This window comes from Nipponia nippon, unplaced genomic scaffold (genome assembly GCF_047370975.1).
Source record: "Nipponia nippon isolate SJK-2023a ecotype South Korea unplaced genomic scaffold, ASM4737097v1 scaffold_6, whole genome shotgun sequence".
NCBI lineage: Eukaryota > Metazoa > Chordata > Aves > Pelecaniformes > Threskiornithidae > Nipponia > Nipponia nippon.
The window spans coordinates 54,666,933-54,690,369 of record NW_028262380.1 but is presented as its reverse complement, the minus strand read 5'-3'; the positions used below and the strand labels follow the sequence as shown (position 1 = coordinate 54,690,369).

Here is a 23,437-nt window from a genome sequence, read left to right as displayed (position 1 = left end):
CTCAAGAGGCCAAGTGGTGTCAAGATGTGGGTGATAAGCTGGACACTCTCTCAGGTAAGTGACTTTTTTCAGGGAAACCTGAATGCTGTTGTAGATAGGGTATTCAAGGCATCCACCCTGACTCCTCAGGCTGTTCTGCTGGCTGGACAACTAACCAGACACACTGCAGTCTCAGGATCAAGGAGGCTCAAAGACCATTTGTTCATACATGCTGACACCTCATGTGATAGGAACACAGCTTTGTTATTGCTAATGCTAACCACCTTGCTATTATCTGTAGCTTTACTTAACTCTTTCCTCACTGCCTTTTATCAAATACTTAGGCTGCAACTTCCTCTGGTGGGCACGGTCTCTTGATTATATTACTGTACAAACGGTATAAAACCCCTCTAAAACAGAGTCCGGGTCCCCTGGCTGGGACATTCATGAGCTTCACTGCATTAAGGGATAGATTTTACTAATATAGTTCTTTGCCAATAATGCCCAATTTCTGTTTCGGAGAGTTGCACAGTATTCATTATACACGAACGCAACAAACGTAACTGAATTTAGGTGGTTTGCATGTTGTATGTTAACTCTATGCTGTTATTGCACTGCATGAAATGCTGTATAAAACCAGATGTCTGTGTAGCTATCATGTAAACAATTACAAGGCTTGGCCCATGCGATATATGCATGGCGCACAGTGTTGCAAAAATCTACAGAAGTGGATCGGAGAGTACAACAAAATTACATCCTACATTATTATTTAAGAAGCTATGACTATATAATTAGGCTGTATTAAAACACAAAGTTAAAAGGAGAATGATGGCTGCAAGCTTAACAAAAAAAAAAACCCCAACCAAACACTTCCCAATTATACATAAGCAATGCTTAGGAAGATGCTAACAGATTTTCTCTTCTGTTTTCCATGGTAATTCAGTTGATGTTTTCTACCATTGCTGATTTAGTGACAGTTGACATTTCTAGTCAGGTAGTGCCTACTTTTCTAAATAAAGCAGAATAAGCTAGACGCTTTGGCCATGTCTTTGTTTTCTGAGGAGCTTGAAAGAAACAACACATGATTGTGCAGTTATCTATAAATATGAACAATTTCAAATATCTTAAAAGGCAAAGTGAAAAAGACATGAAAAGGGAGGTTGAATTGAAAGGAGAAGAGTGAGTTACGTATCTTGTGTTGTTCACTTATTATTACTGAAATTCTAAAAGCTTTTCTTCCGGATAAGGAATTCTTTTTAGTTTTCATAAACATTAGGAGAATTCCAAGTTTTTGCCTTTCCTACTTTGTTTAGCTTTGAACTATGAAGAAATAGCTCAGTCCTTAAGCAAAGTTTGAATCCTTAACTTGCTTTTAAGGTAGCAGCAAGATCTAGTGAATAAAGCAGGATTTCTTTCCAAGTCTGCTCATGACCTTCTTTAAGACCCTGGAAACACCTTCCATCTCTTTTTTTTTTTTTTTTTTTTTTTCTAAATTTCCTTGTTGCCTGTGCCTTCTATGTTGACTGTAAATTAAGCAGGTGTCTCTGAGCTTGTTGGAATATAAGCAATACATAGACTTTAAAGACTGTGAATGAAATGCTGGAGGGGAAGAAAGTAAGGAATCAGAAAAAAATCTGCTTTGTTTCTTAGATTTTATTTTCTTTATGCCTGTACTGACTAAATTCTGATCTACTTATTCTGCTTATTCAAATAATCTTCCTGGAAAAAACAGGAAAAGGAAAAATCTTTGCACTGCAGAAAATAAGCAGGACCTATCATACCTATACTCTTCAAAACAAACAGAACATCAGGCCTCATACCTTCATCTTAAAGAAGGGAAAAGTTGCAAATCTATGGCAATTGGATTTTGGTTCTTTTTATCCCCCTCTCCCGCCATGTGGGCTTCTGCTAAGTTTTGGCTTAAGTCATGAGAATTTTGCCACTTGTTTCAACAGAGTTAATATTTAGAATGTAAATTTTCTAAAGAGTAATAGCCTGAGAATGAGAATTCATTTTTTTGTATCATCTCTCGAATGGCTCTTTCTGATGCTCTAGGAAGATTTCCTCATCATTCTGATTCCATTTAGGCCAGCTATAAAATAAGTAAATTAGAATAATATTGTTTAACAGCTTCCTAAGAACATGCATGATTAATTGCTGATGAGCACTAAATATTACTGTGAAAGTATGTGTTGGCATGCATATGGTATGCTTAGTTTCTAGCTGATGCAATACTTGTGCTGCAGAGGCTTGGAAAAAATACTGCATCATCAAGGACTTCTGACTTAAAAATGCAATAGTTTTCTAAGACTCCAACATGCCTTAGAGAGGACAGATCTCAAGGTAAAACACCATTACCGTACAATTAAAAACCAGAATTTTAATCCTCTGTAAGGTGTTATAAACAATCAGTTTTCAAGCAACAAGTTAAAGCCTCTGGTCTCAATTTCATGGTATTGCTTGGGAAACAGCTTAGTAGGTGGCATTTGCATTTGGTAGGATCTAGTACAATGAAAAGTGAAAGATTGTGGTAAGATGCTGCCTAGCTGCATGAATCAGGGTGACCTTCATAAAAATGATTAGCCAGTAGTGTGCCATTATCAACACCAGTTGTGTTCTAGGATTCTGCTGGTTTTCCATATGGTACTGAAAAAGGTTATGCCATTTTCTGAAGAAAACTGAATTTGACTTCTTTCCAGTATGTTTAATTCTTAAGCGTCTGGTTTTCTGCTTTAGATCTTGAAATTAACCTCATCTCCTGAGAGATGATGTATGTAACTGTACAATTGAGTAGTTTCTTATTTTTGTACTTAGCCTTACTTAGCCTTTCTTAGCAGATCTCTGCAAGAGGTCTGTACATCCTTATAGGATGGGCAGCTGGTTATACAGAATTTATAGCACATGTAGTGTCTTTTTAACAAGAAGTAGTATAATGTTCATGGTCTGGTGTTACGGCTGGGATCAAGAGAGATCTGGGTCTATGTGAAAGGCCACATTGCTGAAATTCAGCGAGCAGTCTTGCCATCAATACAAGTAAGACTGGGTAGATAACAAAGAAATGTACAGGTTGGGAAATAAGAAAAGGATCCAGTAAATTCCTGCAGAAAAAGGTAGATAAGCAGTTGTCAGAGGACAGCCTTTATAGAATGAGTTGGTGTTTTTAGTTTTTTTCCAATTCTATAGCTGTTTATATCATGAAGTATGGTTGCTGAGAACACATACCCAGGCTGGTGCTTTCATGAAGAAACAAGGTTGTGGATGGGTCCAAAAAGCAATAGCTTTGAGATTCCCCAAGGAGGTCTCTAAACACTACCATTAATATGAATATTATGGAAAGGCAGAATGGGAAATTTTTCACTTCCCTTTCAAGATATATGGAGAGCTTATTTCCCTTTGATAGCTTTCAGAATATGTGGATGCTCTGAACAGCAAGAAGGAATTATTTTCCAATGGGTAAGAGTCTAATCTAATCTCAGCTGAAGTCAATCAGAATGACTCGCTCTAGTCTGTATGGCTACTGAATCAGGCTCTAAATATCCTAGCCTTTCACTTCCTCTTATAATTACCACTTTTATAGTATAATTATGGTAGCTTCTATAGTGTGCTCAATGCTATATAAAACCACAGGAAAACAGTTTGTCAAGCAGTTCAAAACTGAAGTGTGTAACTAACTACCTGTGGAAAGATCACTGAGATTAAGATAGCATGTGCATCACAAACTTAATGATAAAAAATACTGTGAGGCTATAACCTGCTACAAAAATACTACTATTTTAATATAGCATCATCTTCCATTAAAATTCTTGACTAAAATTTATCTAGTTGGTCTGATCTTTCATCTATACAAACTGCATTGGTGTGTGGGGTGTCAGAGCAGGACACAGACCCGGCTACAGACAGGTTTTGTCTTTCTCCCACATTCTTATGTGGGTCTTGCAAGAAGGTAGGCCTAACTTGAAAACTGTGGTCTCAGTCTCCCTGTCCCCCAAGCAACTCAATCTGCCACATGATTCAAGTCACCAGAGTCTTCCCAGTCTATTGGGAAAGAAGCCAGCAGAGAGAGCTGAGGCATATACTAGCCATCAGGCTGCTCATGAAGTAATCCCAAGCTGCAATTTGGATAATGCTGTTCTTTAATTTAATATTGCAACTGCCAGAGCTGATGGTAGCAAATAATTTTTAGGCTTTAGCTACAGCAGAATTAACCATTCTGCTCTGACTTAAGACATTGCTTTTTGTAGTAAGAACCATATTATGTTAAACATAAGCTTTCCTGAATAATGGAGATGAGATCTTCATGTTGCATGTGGAACCAAGGTGCAGGGGGAACGTAGAAGAGTTTTGGAGGTATGCCCTATTAGCCTGTAACATCTGTACATCTGCAATAGCCCTAAATGTAAACCCTTACTTTAGTAAGTTTGTTAACTTACTAAAGAAACAGCAGTGGGGAGAATGGCAGGGGGGCTGGAAAGAAAGACAGTAGAAAAGTAGCTATAGTTTGATTCGTGGATAAAGACTGGTGAAGCAGCTAGAAGGATAGGTCTTATGCTCTGACTGGACAATGCCTAAGAAATTAGCTTTGATTATAAGTGAAAAAACGTAAGTGATGGTTAAAAGGAATGAGTGGGCTAGGAGCTTTGCATCTAGTAATACAGTTCAGGCAAAATTCTGTCCCTGAGTGAGGCTGAAGAATCCGTTGTCTGGGGATACGGAAGTACAAGCAGCTGTACTTGGTACAGGCTGCAGATATAGTGGGGGAGAAAGCAGGAGGGAGAGGAGGAGAGATCACGTCTCCATTTCTTTGCTTTGCACTTTCTGCTTTGACAAAAATTTGGGGGCTGAGGTGTATGTGACGTTTACTAGATAAAGCATGTAGAACAATTACAGGCTGTACAGGAACATACAGTAATGTATCTGTTCTTAAATTGTAGGACAGCACTAAACAGTCTGCATGCTGTGATTAGTTAAATTCATTGCATCTGACTTAAAATCTTTTTGGCTGCCTCAATTGTTTCTTTCATTTCTGCATACAAGAGGAAGGCTGGGAGACTAGAAGCCTCATCAGTACTCACAAAGCTTCCTTCTGCTCTGCTTTGCAATTATATTTGCCTGTATTCTTGATGTTCAGAGACTCACGTAAAGCAGATCTCTTCACAACATAAATACTTTAAAAAGGGTGCTCTCAAGGCTGCTTGGGATAAATTTGACCTATTTTTTCCTCTTTAACTGTTTATGAAATGCATTTAATTCTTTGTATTTTCTTCCACGCTCAAATGGTGATTCAGTATTATTTTAGGGGGCTAACACGGATGAGCACCCAGACAATAACATTGTGCATGTGTACCTCAAACTTTTAGAGAAGAAAATCTGTCAGTAAGTCTACAGGTTTTCATTTCATGTTCTCTGTGAGGAGATGAACCTGTTCAGTACGGTCTCTGGCCAGCAAGTGTGTAATTCCCCTTTCTTCCAGCATTGGGACCTAGCCATGAATTACCTTTCCACAGCAGCCATGTTCCAGGAGTAGCCCCTCCTGAACTTAGGTGGAAATGGTCTTGCCTTCATGCAGCAACTCTGGCATCTGTGAACTCCAAGAAACCACTGCCATTTTCATGTAATCAAGAAAAAAATTCAGGCAATCCTTCTCCTCAGCAAGGTCACTTGTAAGGGGCCTTCCCTGTAGGAAAAGCCGTTTGTCCCACAAATTTCATCCTGTGCCATGCAGACTTCTCTCAAAAACAGAGACCCGATTAACTCCTTTTCGCACAAACTGTCACTAAACAAAGTGATGCATGCTTGCTGGGATGAAATACAGGATAATTGAGGCCTTCAATAAATAGAAATGTTGCTATGAGCCATTCAATATGGGCTTGATTTCATAATTTTAGCCTATTGTTGATTTAGGACTTAAAAACCTTACTCATTACTGCATGGTATAATTACATGGGCAGTAGAAGTGAAAAAACTCTCATGTATATATGGTAAAATATAGTTACTGATGTATTTTAGGTTCCTATATGAGTCCCAATTATCAGAAGGGTAACACCTGCTTTTGTCTCAATAGAAAAAAACCAAACAAACTATCAATACATAACAACATTTTTTATCAGAACTATTGGCCTCCACACCTTGTCTTTGTTATATTTTAAAGCCCTTTGTTAGGGAAAAATAATAGTCATAAATGAAAATATATTAAATTTCATGTAATAAGCATGTTGAAAGTATTTGGCCTAAATAAGAATTTAGGATAGGGTACATAACTACCTAATCATTGCACAATAAGATAACATACAAAATAAAGCAGATAGGGTGGATGTGGTAAATAAGCACTGTAAATAGCCTCTTCCACTCAGATCCAAGATGCTTATCTTGATTTTTGTGACATTTTATTACACTTTATTCATTAATCCTATTCAAATACACAGGGAAGGTAGCGACTGTCCTCCCACAGGAGCACAGCAACACACGGCATACAGAACACATCACTGCCTACTATAGATTTTCTCAGTGCCGGCTTTGCTCCACAGAAGGGCCACACAAGGCATGTAATACAGCTTTTCCATACTGGATAAATCCTGCACAGTAAAAGCCAGCAGTAGTCGACAATACCTGATACTACAAAACCACTTTTGTGTGTCCTTATTGTATTTCATGAAAAAATGTGGGTTGAACAACAATGACATGAATAGTTATGTAGATTTTACTTATATGAAATAAACCAGTGCCACCTGGGAGTGAGCTTGATATCACACATGACCCTGAAATAAAATATAGTAAATAAATTATGTTATAGAAAGCTCAACAGCTTCTACTTGAAGTTTCCATGGAGAAGCAGCTGTTCAGTTGATTGGTCACCTTAAAGAAAATTCTAAATGAAAGAATTACGCATTAACATCCTTAAGCAGTAGTTGTCTGTAAATGGAAATGCCAGCATGGAAAATCTGATTAACTTCCCTGAGGTCAAAGGCAAGGTAATTTAAAACAATACAAAATGTAAATTTCCTAACGAGGATGAAAAAAAGTAGCAAGGAGAAAGGCTACTAATAATTCAGGGTTTTTTCAACAGACAGTATTCAGAACAGCAGAACTTTTAGTAAATGCAATACATAGTACAAAGAAAATTTCTTGCCATATGAAACAAGGCACTAAAACTCAAAATGCTTTTACAATTTCATCTCGCTTCCCATCTGCAGACATCCATAGGCTTCTAATTCCTTCATGTGCATAGAAAGATGTTCCTGGTGTCTCTGCTTCTGTACTGTATTTATCATGCACTGGCTTTTATCAAAATATTTAAAGTAAGGGATAATGAGGCTGCATTTTCAAAACACTGCAACCACTGGTTTGGTTTTGCAAATGACATATCCATGCATGTAATCAGCACATGGAGTCACAATTGCATTTCAAAACTCAATTGCTTGGCAGTGCAAAATTTATTGTGCCCACAAAAAGCTAAAAAACCTCACCAACCTCTCCCCCCCATAACCCCTGACTACCAAAAATACAAATATGTAATCTTGGAGCAATTGATCGGCCACATAAGAATTCTGAGAATCAGCAAGATAGCTCAGGCATAATTTCAGCCACCTATGTGGCTCTGTACAGCTTTGAGACCAGTAGAATATGAATATTCCCTTCTGACTCTGTCTATTCCCTTCTGAGACATTCTATTTGAGGAAAAATTAACTGTTTGGGCCTCTGTGTATGTAGCACCTGCTCTTTGAAAACCTAGCTCATTATGTTTAAAAAAAAAAAACAACACGGTCACAAATCTTTTCTATTCTTACATCCAGGTGAATCACAATATTGAAACAGTTTTTTTAAACTTTCTGTCACAAAAGCATAATGCAAATGTGACATTCAATTGTCCCATATAATGAGAAGAGTTGTGTGGTAAATAAAAATCAAGAAAAGCGGAAAATGACCCCCCAGTACACAATGTGGGGAACACCAAAACATTCCCTTCCCTCCTACAAGAGCATCTACAAAATATGGCATATTTCAACACTCACGGCTATCGTAGCATATATTGCCCAGGGCACGTCCTGTTTGAAGCAATACTTCCTGGTCTTTGCAGTTTAACAGCTGCACCAAAGGAGGGATCAACCCCGCATCCACACATGGGTTCCGCATAAATTCTGCAAATAATGCAAAGCCTGTTAAAGCAAGCCGGCGGTTTTCAGTTTCATCCATTCTAGTTACACTGGCATTGCAACTGGGGCTTTTGTGAGAATAAACGTCTGCATAGACAAACAATCTAAGTTCTCAATGTAAGTTTCTAGAAAATGAGCTTAAGTCAGGATTTGGGCTTATGTCATTTCTATTATTTGTTAATTTAGAAGGAATTAAGAGTATTTAATTGACTTCCATGGAAACTAATTTAACATAGCTCAGACTGAGCATGTTTTTAGCGTCATAAAGAACAGCTGAAAAGAACAGTGAATTCACAACCTTTTTCTCCACCCCAACAAATTCAACATAATTAAAATTACTAAATAACACAAAAGATAACTTAAAACTAGTATTCATACTTCAAAGTAAGCAGCATTTTTTACTCTCTGTTCCCTTAATTAGAACTCTTGAAAAGATTTTGCTTTAAAAAAATTTAAAAAATGGAATTAAAGCTAAGTAACAGGCTCTTGATTTGGAAGGTAAGGAAAAGAAAAAGAAAGAATGAGAAATACAAGAGAGATTATGTGAGCCCAAAAGTCTGTACCTTTCCACAGTCTAACCATGGGAGGAAAGCTAGAGGACCCATCCACTGGGAAGCTCTCTGCCTTTCTGTCCTTCCTTCCTGCTATGTCCCCCAGTCCCAGAGAACCAAAGTATTATTTCACATCCGTGCTAGCCATAGAGGATTATCCCAGTGTCAGAGAGATAAAGGACTGGTCTCCAGAAGGAGCTATAGTTAGGCAGGCACTGTGCTGCACATTTTACAAGGGAAGTTTACAGAAGCAACCACCTGATACACCAACAGTGTTAATTAATAGTTTACTACAGAGCACCCTTCAGAGACGTAGCATTGTAATAGGCAAAAGGTCAACACATTTTTGATTTGTTGTGAATTGCAAATTATGTCTCTTCCTGATCCTAGACTATGTTGGATCTTCCAACACCAGTTTACCTTTGTGTTACTTAGTCATTTATGAGACAGAATGAACCAGGGTGTACAATCCCCATCAAAAGAGATGAGAAAGTTTTTCTGATTCTGGATTGACAGAACCCCTCATGCCAATAACTCAAAGATTTCATACAATGCTTGAAATATGAATTCATCTTCTTAAATACTCCCTTTGTTGCACCTATTACAATGTTCTTTGATGTTTCTGCAGCTACAAAATCTTGTATCTTTTGTAGTTAATCTTGCAGTGTTGTTTTAGCTAAAGAAGTAATTGTCATAGAGGTAAGCAGTCCTCACTTGATGATAAACTTTGATATATCAACAAGCAGATGAAGCAGAATCAGCAATATCTATACACTTGCACAGGTCCAACAGAAGATTGTAGTCAGCACAATTGACCCACCTTCCTAAGATACTGTAACATTTTAAAACTGTAGGCAGATGCTATACTGTGATAAATGGTGATGGTGTCCATCATCATGAACAGAACAAATATCAGGTACATCTGTTCTTTAAAATTGGTCTTGCCATGTTCTTGTAATTTTTTATTTATTTTGTTATCACCCACTTTCATCTTCATCTCAATGTTTATTTACTAAATGTATTGCATTCCTCCCTGTCTTCTCTGTCCTCACAGCCTCTTCCTCTCTTAATTACCTATAAAACCTCTTCTCTGTTCCTCAGCTTCTCCCTGCATCACTTTCTTCTACACTCACTAATTTACCATAGTCTCTACATCATCAAAGTCAGATTTTTTTTTTTTCTCCTAGTCTGTGACAGGAAATGAAACTCATTCTCTCCTAAAAGACTGAGAGGTCTCAGTCTGTTCTGTTGTACGTTTAGGTTCTTGCTCATGTAGTGAAAAGGAGTAAGAAATGCTTCCTCTACCTTCCCTCCATTTGGAGTGAGCAGAAGCTTTCAGTTTCCCGTTCGGCAACAAAATAATTAGGCAATACTCTGAGCAAACTTGTATTTATCAAGGTCATGTAAGGGCAAGAAGTAAAAGAAATGGTACCATGTATAGCAAAATAGATCTGTGAGACAGCAACAAAAATTTGGTAACTGCAACTACATTTGCAGGTGATACTACACAGAAGTAATAGAAGAAAGAGAAGGTAAACAAGAACAGATTCATTTAGAAGGTTTGCAGTAACCTGGTAGGGAAACGAAGCAGATCCTTTGAAGGAAATAGTGAAGAATCGCTTTAGAAGTTAGGAGGAGAACCATTGAGGGCAGCATAAAATAAACCAAAGGAGGACAAGATTTTGAAAGAGAAATGTAATTGTGTTGTAGTATTACAGATTGTGAAGATGATGTTCTCATTCTTACACCGGGCAAAGAAGAGGAGACTAAAGGCCTCGGAAGAGGGTTTAAAAGGTCCGCAGTGGGGAGAAAAGCTCCATGTAGCAAGTGCATCTGAGCCTTCAGTATGCTCATAGTTGAAAGGGAAATGGCTGTAGCTGGAAAGACAAGAGTGACTAGAGAGTTTTATGTGTTTGGGTATGTAAAATGGGAGAGACTAACATGAGCTCATGTTGGGAGGAGGAAGAGTCACGTGAGCTGGAGAGGTGAAATAGAGCAAGAGCACAGAGGTGAAAAGCAGATGAAACATGACAAAAACACTGAGGCAAGCAGAGAGATTTGATATGACCAGATGTGTGTGTGTGTGTAGGACCAAATGAGGGGAATGGGAAAGGAAAACAAGAACCGGGGAAGAAAAAGATGCTATTCTATCAGTAAAGCCTGGAGTCAGAGGCACTACTCCCAGCTCTGCCAGTGCTGCATGGCACGACCATAGGGAAATCAGTTCAATTGCTTGGGTTTAATGCCTACTATCTGTAGGATGTTGATAACACAAATTTTGCAAAGTGCCCTGAAGCTTGTTGAAAAAAGGTGCAATATAAGCATGAAACACTTGTATTCTTATGTAAGAGGACAAAGAAAACAACAGAATTCAAATGAGGTGTTCCCTGCTATCCTGCTTAAGCAACTATTTCAACAGAGTTAGAATCCAAATAGAAACACCCAGCTCATCTCAGTCTTGAAAGCACTGGGCACGTTAAATAATTTCTGAATACCTTCACTTTAACCTTGGCTGCCAGAGATCCCAGTTGCACCTGCTAATAACTCTAAGAAAAAGACAAAAGCTATTTTGTATGATGAACCAGGTAAAATGCCAGTTCTTCTGAAGAGCGTACTCATAACAGCAAATGTAAAAGCTGGCAGGGAAAAGGATACATTAGCAACTATTCAGACATTTCATGTATTAATTCAGATTTGAAAGATGCTGGCTAAATGCTCTGTAAGAGAATCTTGCAGGAAACAATACATAGTAATCAGTTAAGCTATTGTGAACATTGTTTTCATTCTTAGCTTTCCCCCTTCTGAGGTAGGAGCTAAAAGGACTAACTGTGGGGATACGCAGTTGACTGCAATATTCTAAATATACTTATTATGAATTTATTAAGTACAGCAGAAGCATGTGATACGGTTGCATGAAGCTCTAGCATTCTGAAACATTTCTAAGTTTGAATTTCTATGTTTACATCTTTTACTGGCTATTTATCTAAATAATTTTAAAACTTAAAAACTAACAAAGTATATCTTCTTTTCTTGTTAATGTTGTTTCTGAATATCCATATATAGCATTGTCTCAAAATCAGTGAATTGGGTGGAGGAGGTCACACGGGTTATCTATCAGTAAGAAGCTGTAGTATTGTGATTCCAAAGAAAAGGTGGAAAGGGAATGTGGAAATAGTCAGCAATAACATAGCCCCTTCTCTGCAGAGGCATCAGCACAACAGTTTACAGAGGGAGAGAGACATGGCTGCCAGGCCTGCGTGCGGACAGCGGTTAAGAGGCATCCTACTTTTTTCTGCCTGGCCTCTGGGGAAGGAAAGTGCAAAATGCAATCTGTGCCTCTTTGGCTGGGACAGCAGCAAGTCAATGAGTGAGAAGAGTCAGCCACAAACCTCCTCTACCCTTGTCACAGTGTCTGCCAGTAACACCTGCCTGCAGATATGAGGCCATTTTTTTGAGCTCAAGGCATGCAGGGTGAGCTTTAAGATAATTCTTTCTAAAGAAAAAACATTTAAATAGTTTCAGATTATCTCCTACATTATGTGACTGTATGTATATAATACATACCAAAATGGACCCCTGATTCTCGTTTGGGATCTTGGGTTCTTACTCTAACACATATAATGCTCTTTAGGTAGGAGTAACTGGTTTTGGTGTGGTATCAAAGGCCTCATAATGGTAATAATGTTATCACAAATCTCAGAGCAAAGAAATAATCTACTATCCCTTAACCACCTGTATTCATACTACTGTTGTAACTACATGTGTAATTGGATGCACAAAAGATGCACATATTTTTTTAATATATGCCCTTCATAAAGCCAGAGGCATGCTACTTCTGCCCAATAAATTATACGATTGATTGTCTTAAAAACTAAATAGCATCAAAGTAAGGACTAAAAAAATTCCAGCAGCCAAATGCTGTTTTGATTGTATTAAAAAGTAGAGAAACAAAATTTGACAAAACAAAACCAAAAAGAGTGAAAGGGAGGGATATGAAAGGTGTCTAATCTACAAAATGAAAACATAAATGAAGTAAAACATACTGACAAGTGAGGTGAAAAACTGAAGATGTTCCAGCAGAAAAGTTCTTGTAGAAAACCTCACCATTTCTGGCTACTTCTGCTATGATGTTAGCTACTTTTGCTGTGCAGGAAGATTGTGACGTCAACAGACTCGCAAACACCTGAAGAACTCCACTTTTCTGGATTTTTTCACTTGTCTCCGTATCTGAAAAATACATCACACAAAAATGACTTGTGCATCAGCTTGCTTTGGGGAACAAAAGAAAGAAAAGTAGAAGGGAAGTTAAGTCTTCTCAAAGGTAATTATTAAAGTACTTATTTTCCCATATAAGAAGCCAACTGCTATTTCAGTGATCATATTTATTTTATATGATGTGCTCATAGAACTTAATACTTTGCCATGCCTAATCAATTGACCTTTATAAGATGACTCTGTGTTATATAAGTAAATACAGATACATACTCATGCATATATAGGGAAACTACTGGAGAGACTGGTAGAAAGACTAAAGGTCAAGGAGTGATATGCAGCATCCTAAAATACTATGTAAAAATCAAGGAATGCTACTCTGAAATGGTGAATTATTGGAAACATTCAAGGAATGATTGGGGGAAGGTCTTACAGCTGAGGGCACAGCTTAATGCAGTGTAGGAGTCAGAAACTGGAGAAGAGGGAGAGCTAAGTGGATCCTAGTCTAGATTCATCTTACACTCAGCTTGAATATCTTCTATGTTACTCTGCTAAGGTACCATAGCTTCAGTATAGTCTCAGTAGAAGGGAAAGGGAAAAATAACACTGAGTTTCTTGTAGCAGAGATCAAAAATTGGCGACAAAACTTCTCCTCTTTCTGCCTGTAGTAGAGAGGAATTGTGCAGCTTCTCCATAACAGGGCCCCACCTAGCATTGCTGGCCAACAGCTCTGTAACAAACTGGAAATTAACTTTGATTCAACTGCAATTAAAGATAAGGTACTAGATGCTAAAACATACTTTGCTAATGCTTTCAAACAGTGGCATATTTGAGACAAATATTAGTGTGACAATACAATTAGATGGCAGCTATCACTTTAGAAAGCAGCATGACTCCTTAAGCCATTCATAATGGAAGTTACTTGCATTCTCCAAAGATGGCTGTGAGATGCTCTAATTGATGACTTTTGCAAAGCAAAACAAATCAATCTGAATGCAAGTCTGTTGTTCGACAACCCAGTCTCACAGGGGCATTTTTAAGCACTACAACATGCATAACCCCCCTCACGTCACTTAAAATAAAAGCTTTACAGTAAGTGGAAGGTAAAATTTAAAAAATCGCTAGAGCTTTCCAGTGATGGTGAGAAACAGATGCAGACATCTCAGAGTTGAGAAGACAGGCCTTTGACCACCACTTTCTGCAGTTTCTTAGAAGCGCCCTTACTCTGGTGTAAGAGCTATCAAGACAGTCAGGCTGGGCAGCAATAGTAGTAATCAATGGATTTTGGTTTTATATAGTATCTTTCAAATTTGGGAGAAAACGGAGGGATATTATATACTCTTGAACAGCAAAGGAGGAGACTCAAACTAATCCAATAGTTTTTTCAAGACAACTCTCTCTATTTTCCCCCTAAACAAGTAAATGCGTATTTTGTGCACCACAACTAGCTAGTCTTCTAGAGCAGCAGTTTGCAACCACTCTTTAGCTGTGATTCACCTGTGAAATGGTAATGATGTCACTGGGCTCACCACCTCCTCTCTCCTCCTCCTCCTCCTCCTCCCTTTTCCCATTCTCAAGGCTGCAACTGATTTTTGACTTGTGGCAGCTCCAGGACAACCCCTGCTGCCTCCAAGGGCAGGAGAGATCCACTCGAGCTGACCCTGAATAGAAGCCAGCATAAGCCTGGCAGAGATGACTAACGTGGGTTTTGTGGCTCACATACAGTACCTACATGGTTCAGTGGCTGGGAGCCAGTGATGTCTAGGTGACAGAAAACGGACTAAAAGGAGAGAACTTCAAGTCTGGATTGCAGTTATGCCTCTGTCTTTCTGTATTCAATTCCATCTTGGGATGGACTACTCATCTGCAGTGTGTCAGTGATGACATCTTATTACAAGCAGATTAGGTATAAAATTAAGATTGATTAATTTCAACATATCATGCATAATAAGTGCTAATTTTTATTAACCTGTTTGCAACCTAGTTAACTGCAATTTTTGAAATGCACTGAGAAATCCTCTCAGAAAGTATAATGTAAAGCAGTTTACAGCTTATTTGGAAGCTTTTATAAGTTCTGACATATAGCATATACTTAGTAGATACATTCTCCTGTGGATATATACAGATGAAAGAAAAGTTTGAATTCAGAGAAAATCATATCAGGACTAAAGACTGGTCCAGACATCTTAGCTGTCTATTAAAGAAGAGATCCTCCTTCTGCCTTAAGTTCAAAACTGAAAGTACAGAATTCAAAATTGAAAATGCAGATATCTGTGAACCTCTATTAGTAGGCAGGAGACATTAATGTATTTTCTCCTGCCATGCTGCTGAGATATACAGTATCCAGTCTTATTTTTATGATCTGTAGTTTGATGGACTCATTACTGTGCAAAGCATAAATTACATAAATAGAGCAAAATATATCCTGCAAGAAGTCAGAAAATAAAATTAAATGCTTCTCCAGGCCAGTTGTGTGTAGCAGATATGCACTGATTTATTTTATTAAGATAAGCAAGTGAGCACCAATAAAAGTACAGGGCTTAACAGACCTGTTGGAAATTGGGAAATCGGCTAGCTGGGATTACCTAGATGAAAACAGACCATTAATTTTTTCTTACTCTTAAGCAGTACAGGAGGCACACCTGTGTATACTCTCTCCTTCAAACCAATATCCCACTGGTTCTTGTTACCCAGGATGAGTACCAGTGTCAAACTTTTGCTAGCCACACAAGAGGGAAGACTGATTAATTTGACCAGCAGTGAGTGTACCTCTCCTATCACTGGGCAGGGACACCCCTGCCTCTCATCTGCCCTGAGTCAGTGCTCAAGCATAATTGTTTGTGGGGAAAAGCACGTTACTCTGGCATCAGGCAGAAGAATAGCTACTAACTATGCAGCCCACAGTGCTCTCTGAGGTGTTTTTGCCAGTAAAAAGTAATTGCCTTGAATGTAAAAAATGCCATGGGGCACTTCAGCTTGTCTGCTCAAAGTCTACCCAAGCCCTGCTCTTCCTCTGCAGAACATGTACAATTTACATTTGGCGTAATACAAAAATTAATCCAGTGTCAAAATAGAGATATGATAGTATGACATTAAATCCTTGCAGGTAGTTTATAGTACATCCTCCATATAAGGCACCCTAAGGGAACGTGCCAATAAAATTACTGTTACATCTTCATGCACATTACTCTAAATTGTCCTGTTTTGTATCCGCATAATAAATCCATTTTTTTTCAGGGATTCTGTGTTCATCACATTAAAGTTCTAATAAAGAAGGTAGGAAAAAAAAAAGAATGTGCTGAAATATACAAATTAATTTCTTAAGCCATATGTAATTGGCACACATTTTAATTACAGAAAATCAGTCTTTTTGGTGGGCTTTTGAAATGCTTGCACAAGGAAGGGTATTTTAATTGGAACAAGATGCCTTATATATAATTGCCTTGTTAAATCTAGCATTTTTGCTCAGTATTTTTTAATATTCTTTTAAAGCAGGAGGGCTTAACAGGCAAATTATGCACAGGGCTGCCCTGTGGAAATTGGGAAGTCCAAACAAAGATCTTCAGCCATGCTTCACTTCTCTGAGGAGTCACCTGTACACACAGTTGAAGCAGTAAGTGTTGAAATACATGGCTGTAGAAGAAAATACCAAGTTGGATGTTTTGAAGATGATTTCAGCACAGTGGTAGGTACGCAGTTTGGCTGTTTCTTAGAAGTGCCCAAATGGGACAATTACTTCACGGCCACTTGCAAAACATGAGCTAAGTGTCTTGTGTGTGACTCTGTGCGCATGTAAGTGTGCAGTTCTAGACCCTGTTCTGCAGGATGGACTGAAGGTGTAACTGTGGTAGGAGGGGACTGCAGCTGCAGACAGCACTGAAAAGCAAATAACTGCCCTAAATCAAGCCAAGATTTTCTTCTCCTTTGTTTTTTCCACTTGCAACTAGAGCGTGGCACGGTTGTTAGGGCAGGGGCTTCAGGAGGCATGGATTTAGACTGCCCACCCATTAAGGCCCATGCACCTCTGTTTCTTTTTTGCTCAGCTTCATATAACACAAGTACTGTATAAATGCACAAAAGGCAAAGGGACGTAGACGGGGACAGAAGTGAAGGAAGGTCTGTGTGGAGAGGACAATGAAGGGTCATGTTTCTGTAGCAGTATTTTCACTGTGATTGTAAAATCCATGATTTGGTTTTCTTTCTGCGGAACCTAAGATCACACACCAATGTTGCCAAAGGGCTGGTGCTCATACCACTGCCTGGGCATAGGAGAAATAGTTTGGGGTTTACTGATAATAAGAAATTGCTAATGGCTTTAACATAGGCAACCCTCAATTCTTGCCTTTATTTGTTCTCTTCAGAGGCCGGAGAAGGCCTGCCTGGCTTCCTGCCTTTGTGTGTATGCACGAAAGAGGTATTATTTGTTAAGGATATGAATCTGCTGCATGTTAGTTTCATTCTGGGCTTCCTAGTAAATTATTAGAGGCTAAATTATTTTGAAAACTTATTTCAGTTGTTGTCTTTTGAATTGCTATTTCAATGTATTGTCAATTATAGTTGGAGCAAGTAAAACCAAAAGTTTCTCTAGGAGCAAGAAGGATCTAGACAAAATCTCCACCGTGTAATCTCCTTCCATGCTTTCCATAATGAAGAAAAAGGAAATTATAGTCAACGTTAATCACATGCTAAAAAGTTGGCTTATGCTTACCATTTTAACTCCTTTAGCAGAATTGCATACCCTTTCAAATCTGTTCAATTTGTCTCTTAAGGAAACCTAACAATCTAGGTAGCCTGACATTAGGACGCCACACCTCAAAATCTTTTGCTATACGTGATGTCCAGATTTCAAATGCTTTCTTTTAAAGCCTGATTTTCAGTCTGCATGCACCAACCCACCTGTAGAGCACCCACAGGCCCCTATGTTGCAGCAAAGAAACTGTAGGACTGTAATAACGCTGCTTTAGAAATAGCCCTTTTGCACACAATATAATACAGTGATGTGCCACGGCAGCATAATTGGGGGAAAAAAACCTCTAAGGTTAAACCTGCAGCTTTAGATGTCTCTTTATATCATTAGATATCAAGACAAAGGGTACATTAGATCACATAGTGCCAAAATTTATTAATGTCATAGCTAGGTAATTAAAATGTCAATATCCTTGCTTTTCATGGTTTTTGCAGTGCCTGAAGTCAGAATAATAAAGGGTGTGGGCAGGAAATTCTTTAATGCCATAGATCAGAGCTGGATTGCTGAGCACCATGGCTATCAGGCTGCTTAATTAAGTAGCAGAAATCACTACAGGAAAAAAATCCAGTCAGTGTCTCAAATTAAATTCTACACTCTCTCCCCTCTCAGCTCTATTTCCTGTGAAATTTCACTCCTCTCTAGTCACTCTTTTCTCCTCTCTGCATCATTTCGTCCACCTTCAAGTGAAAGAAAAGGCAGGTAGGGGGAAGGGAAGGCAAAGGCAAAACCAAAGGCAAAGGCAAGGCACATCTGTCAGAAGTGCTACTACTTTGCCCTTGCTAGCAGAAGAAAACTATAGGTTCACCATTCCTGTTCTCTATGAACAATGAGTTTAAGTTACACTATTAAATGTAACCCAACAGTAGTGAAGGCTAGCACTGCAATAATTCTGATGTTGTGGAGCTTCACATGAGAAATGAGGCGCACCACAGAACTGTAAATGAGCAGCTTCGTGAGCGTCCTCTTTATTAAGCCAACCGTGTTTGCAATGTACTCTTTTGAAAAATATATCTGCAAAGATGTTTTATAAACCTCCTGAAACTACTGCAGAAAATTACCTTGGCTTTATAATGTTCCTCCTACATGTACTCTCATCAGAAAGAGAAAGATGAACACATGAATAAATAATGATGAGCCATGTATATCATGAAAGGAACCTTCCATCTGCTCTTTCAGAAGGCAGAAGAGAGGAGAATGAAGGGAGCAAGGGATATCTTTCTAACTGGCACATCTTCCTAACCACCACAGTAAAAAAGGTTCACGTGGCCAAGAGCAAGTATTGATGTTCTCTCCATATATGGCCTCCTTCAAGAAGCATTGTCTCTCTCTCTCTCTCTCCGTAGACTCCTACTGTATTTTCCAAGCCACAAAATGGAGATTTTAGTCTGACTATAAGAGCAGAAAAAGAGGGTTGAAAGAACCTCAGTGAAACAAATCATGTGTCCTCATGCAACAAAGAATGCACCACTGATAAGGAGGCTTTTGCTTAACATACCTAAGCCAAAAAGACTGTTCCAATTATCAAGACTTGTTTTTACAGAAAAAAAAAAATCCTCTAATTTATATATAGAAATGAATGTATAAATATACCCTCCTTTTGGCATGCTCCTCCTCACATGGGGAAATCCCTACAAATACAATCTGCTTGCTCACCTATCCTTCAAACTAGACCCCTAAGAGGCAGGGAGGGAGGACTTTCCCTTAGCTGTGTGAATGTTTCCATCGTGGTGTCTGCTCTGTTCTGTCTCTGCCAGCAGCAACAGGGCAACTTCAATTCCTATTTTTAATGAAGAAACAGAGATAGTACACAGATGTTTGTAATTAAAATCTCAGCTCTAACAAGGAAGGAAGGACAGATGGAGAGGCAGATTCATCAACCAGCTAGCTGCATGATTCCCACTGATTAAATTCTCCACAAGCTATATCCAAAGAATAAAAGTGAATTTCTGGATGAGACCCACCCCCTGAATAGCCTGTTGCAGGTACCAATGAAGTAATTTAATAAAAATACATGCCAGCTTTGCCTTCAATGAAGAAATATGCACATCAATACTTCCACGGATATGTCACAGCACAAGGCAGAATATTCAAGTTAGGCAGCTCAGAACCCCTGAGTTCCTGAACTGGATCTAGTTTAGAGCCCTGATGCATAGTTTGGTGGCTTTAGCTGAGCTGTTAGTTCCCCCGCTCCCCCTCTCTGACTCACCCTCTGCAGGAGGTAACCACTTTGGTAGCACAGTTGCTGAAAGAGTTTGATATTAGCGCCTCAGCTGCCAAGTTCGTTGTCTGGCATCTTAGTACAAATGTCATCCACTAGCATCTTCGTGTTTTATACTCAGCTTGTGTGGTCATTTTAATCTGCCTCCTCTGTTACTTGTACTAACTGGACTTATTACAGGACCCTGGGTAAAGCCTTAATTATCCTCATGCTTTAGTTTTTCTATCTATATAACAGAAATACTAGGCCCATAGCATAAAATCCTTTTTCCAAATTCAATTTAGTTTAAAAATCAAATCAGATTTGAAAGCTGAGCATTATATATGCAGGAAATGTTTCATATTCCTTTTAAGTAATCTCTTAAGAGTGCTTTCAAGCAAGCTGAAACACTTGCTGTAAAATGCTGCCCAGTGCTTATTGGAAGAGTACGTCTACATACAAAGGAATTTTTTTAGCTACTGATGTTTTTAAAAAGTTTTGCTACCAAAGTAGCTTAAGGAAAAGCTAACCTAAAAAAGATCATGTTTGTAAATCATAAGGGACTGGGACAAAACTAAGAATGAAATTTTAAACCTGAAATTGTGAATTACATGATCTCTAAATACAATCTTTTGTAAAAAGCAGGCCTTTTCCTTTGCTTCTATATTGCATTTCAAAAATGCAATCTAAAAAGAAATTTGTCAATTCTGTTATCTGGAACTGCTATTCACTGATGCCTTCTGCGAAGAAAAAATATTATATATTTAATCTTTATTTGGCACATTGTGTATTCAATGAATAGCACTTGGAATTTAACACTTGGATAAACATCATTTAACTATCTGGCACCAAATAAATACATCGCTATTAAGAGGAATTTATGTAAAATATAATCCCACTAAGCAGCAGTGATTACCATTCAGTATCATTAGGGTACACCAGTTTACTGGGAGACAGTCCAATAAAAAGCAGTCACCTTGATTTAGTATGTTCCAATTAAATAGGTACACTGTAATAATATATTATATACAGCATTTATGATGAAATATTTCTGGATTATGTGTATACAGTACCATGAAAAGGCATCAGCTTCATGAGCTAAGATGCAACACACATCCTCCTTCAGCAAAAAGAAGGAATGCTTTATAACACAGTATTCGAGCCAAAACTCCCTCTTACAAAATATCCATCAGGATCCCCAACTTTCAGAAAGGCATTTGACTAGAAATCTTCTCAGGTAAACTTAATGGACTGCAATAAGCTTAATTGGTTGAGCTGGCCCAATTCAATTTGAACCTCTGGCTCTGCTACAAGAGATTATCTGCATCAGAGGCAGACTAGAAATTCTTGCTTGTATGAGTACGGTGGTCTAAGATGCAGGCTTTTGGTCTGACAGCGTCCTACCAGCAGACCCTTACTGCTGATGCAGCTATACTGCCAAAAGCTACAAAAATAATAAAAGTCTGTTTTGTTGGTAATGTTACTTTCTGAGGGACGTGGTGTAAGGTATTGTAACAAAGGAATGTTTTAGCCGGTAGAAACTGCATCCGTACGAAGATGGTTTCCATCCTTGCTAGTGCAAAAACAGGCCTAAGCCTTTCCTAGCAGCAGAATATAAAATCTTCCTCAGGGTTTTATGTACTGTCTTTATTTTGTCACCAAAACTATCTCTCTATATGAAAATGCTCCCGTCAAAAATTTCTTTCTCTATAATCTATTATCACCATTTATGTGGACATAAGACTTGATTTTATGCATACAAGCCAATCAAAATGATTTTTGGTCATGCAAAATATTCCCAATTACGTTAAATGTTATATTATTTTCTACTAATATAGATGTTGTAGAACATAATTCAATGGCAAAAGCTAAATGCTTATGTCATACTTTTTCCTTCGATTTTATAGCTTTATAGCTCTCATCGAGAAAAACGGGTTTATACGACACTCAGCAAAGACAGTGTACTAAGAAACAAAACGGAAATACACCTTTGAAGAAAGAGCACTTTCCTTGACACCTACTGTCATGTAAGAATCAAGACTGATGGTGACCCAAAACAAAGGACTTGCTAAAAGAGGCTGTACATAGTTTGGCTCTGAACATGCAAATGCTTCGCTATGTATATACCTTTATACATACAAATATACCTCTTGAGCTCGGTGGGACTACCAGAATGTAAGAATCTATGTCCTTAAAAGTAAGAATATATGTAAATGTTGGCAGAATCAGGACCTTTCTTTATATTCCTTTTACTAATTTTACTTTGTGTTCTAAATGTGTGCTGCAGTAACATACTGAGCTAAATCAATACAGATTCTGAGCATAAGCAGCTGTTGTAGAAGGCAGTGGGAAATATGAAGATATGGCATCCATTGCCACTTAGGTACCTGAATTTAGGTTGTTGTTTTCTTTCAAAAATGTTACCTTTAAATCCGTTCCTCCCTTCTTCCATTTCTCCCCTTCCTCTAAAAAATCTTATGCACTACTTTGTTCCTTGTTATTCACCCACTTAGTTTCTTTTCTTCCTTTTTTATTTCTATTCCCTCTCCCTTCCTTGGTTTGAGTAGACATTAAATACGTTATCCCTGCACTACTGAAGTCCAAAGAAGCTGGATCAAGATTTAACAGTTGCTAAACAGACACCAGTTCATGTCTCCAGTATGCAAAGAAAACGAGTTGTACAAGGTACTAGGGGTAGCTCAGTGCTAACTCTTAGTATTTTTGTAGTTTCCAAGACAAACCAGGAATAATAAAGTAGTAGAATCTTTGTCATGGGCTAGGGGCACCATCTTCCTAAAGAATACTTTAATCTCAGCAGATAACTATAGATTTCAGGAGACAATTAGCAATAATACTGTTTTTTGTCTTTTTGGAGGAGGATGTTCTAGATTTCATCTGCATGTTTCCTTTTCATGGATATACACCATAAATGTCTGTTGCTTGTTTGAATGTTCAGGCTGGGACACTTGCATATCAGGACTAACATGCATGTGCCTTCTGTGTCTGAGTATATATCCATGGGTGGCCTCCTTCTCCTTCTAAGATCACAGGTGGGTGACATATACTAAGGATCATTGGAGGGCAGATCTGAGGAGGATCAAAAATCCACCTGGAAGAGAGACTGCTGCTAAGAAGAAAGGGAGATGCTAAAGATCAAACAGGAATAAGACCTCAGGGAAATGCTATTTGTTATTGGACTTAATTCTACTAGTTACCAGTTGGTTTAATAGGCCACTGATCCAATTGGTACCATTGTCTACCAACTTGCTTGTGCCATGCTACCTTGATGTGCTTGTGCACTGGCTTGTGTTGTTACAGCTTACTTGTTTGTAATGTACATTAAATCTGTGGGGACGCTGAGTGCTCTTTTTTTATTTATCTGAAACAACAGTAGCCAAAAGTTAATCCTACATGTGAAGGTCAGAATAGAGCCTACAGATGATTACTATTTTGTTTTAAGCTATAACGCTGTTCAAGCATTCAGTGTCATGAAAGCACTGTTACGTGGTCACAATCCACATGAAATGATTGTCACCTCATTTTACTCTTATTCTGCTCAAACAGTCTTTTCAAAACAGAGAAAGGTTAGTTTGGTGATGTT

General features: G+C 38.3%; 1 protein-coding gene across 5 annotated transcripts in view; it reads right to left on the bottom strand.

The window, feature by feature from the left end:
* RAP1GDS1 (Rap1 GTPase-GDP dissociation stimulator 1) overlaps window positions 1-23,437 on the bottom strand; it is a 102,631-nt gene that overhangs the window by 33,967 nt on the left and 45,227 nt on the right. For 2 of the 5 annotated variants that reach the window (XM_087735691.1, XM_087735694.1), the window contains exons 3-4: window positions 12,785-12,907; window positions 7,989-8,114 (exon numbers count right to left, since the gene is read on the bottom strand). In XM_087735691.1, the coding sequence (XP_087591817.1) occupies window positions 7,989-8,114; window positions 12,785-12,907 (249 nt within the window). Of the gene's footprint in view, window positions 1-7,988; window positions 8,115-12,723; window positions 12,908-23,437 lie in introns of those variants that run through there. The other 3 variants (XM_087735696.1, XM_087735695.1, XM_087735692.1) reach the window with 3 other exon arrangements.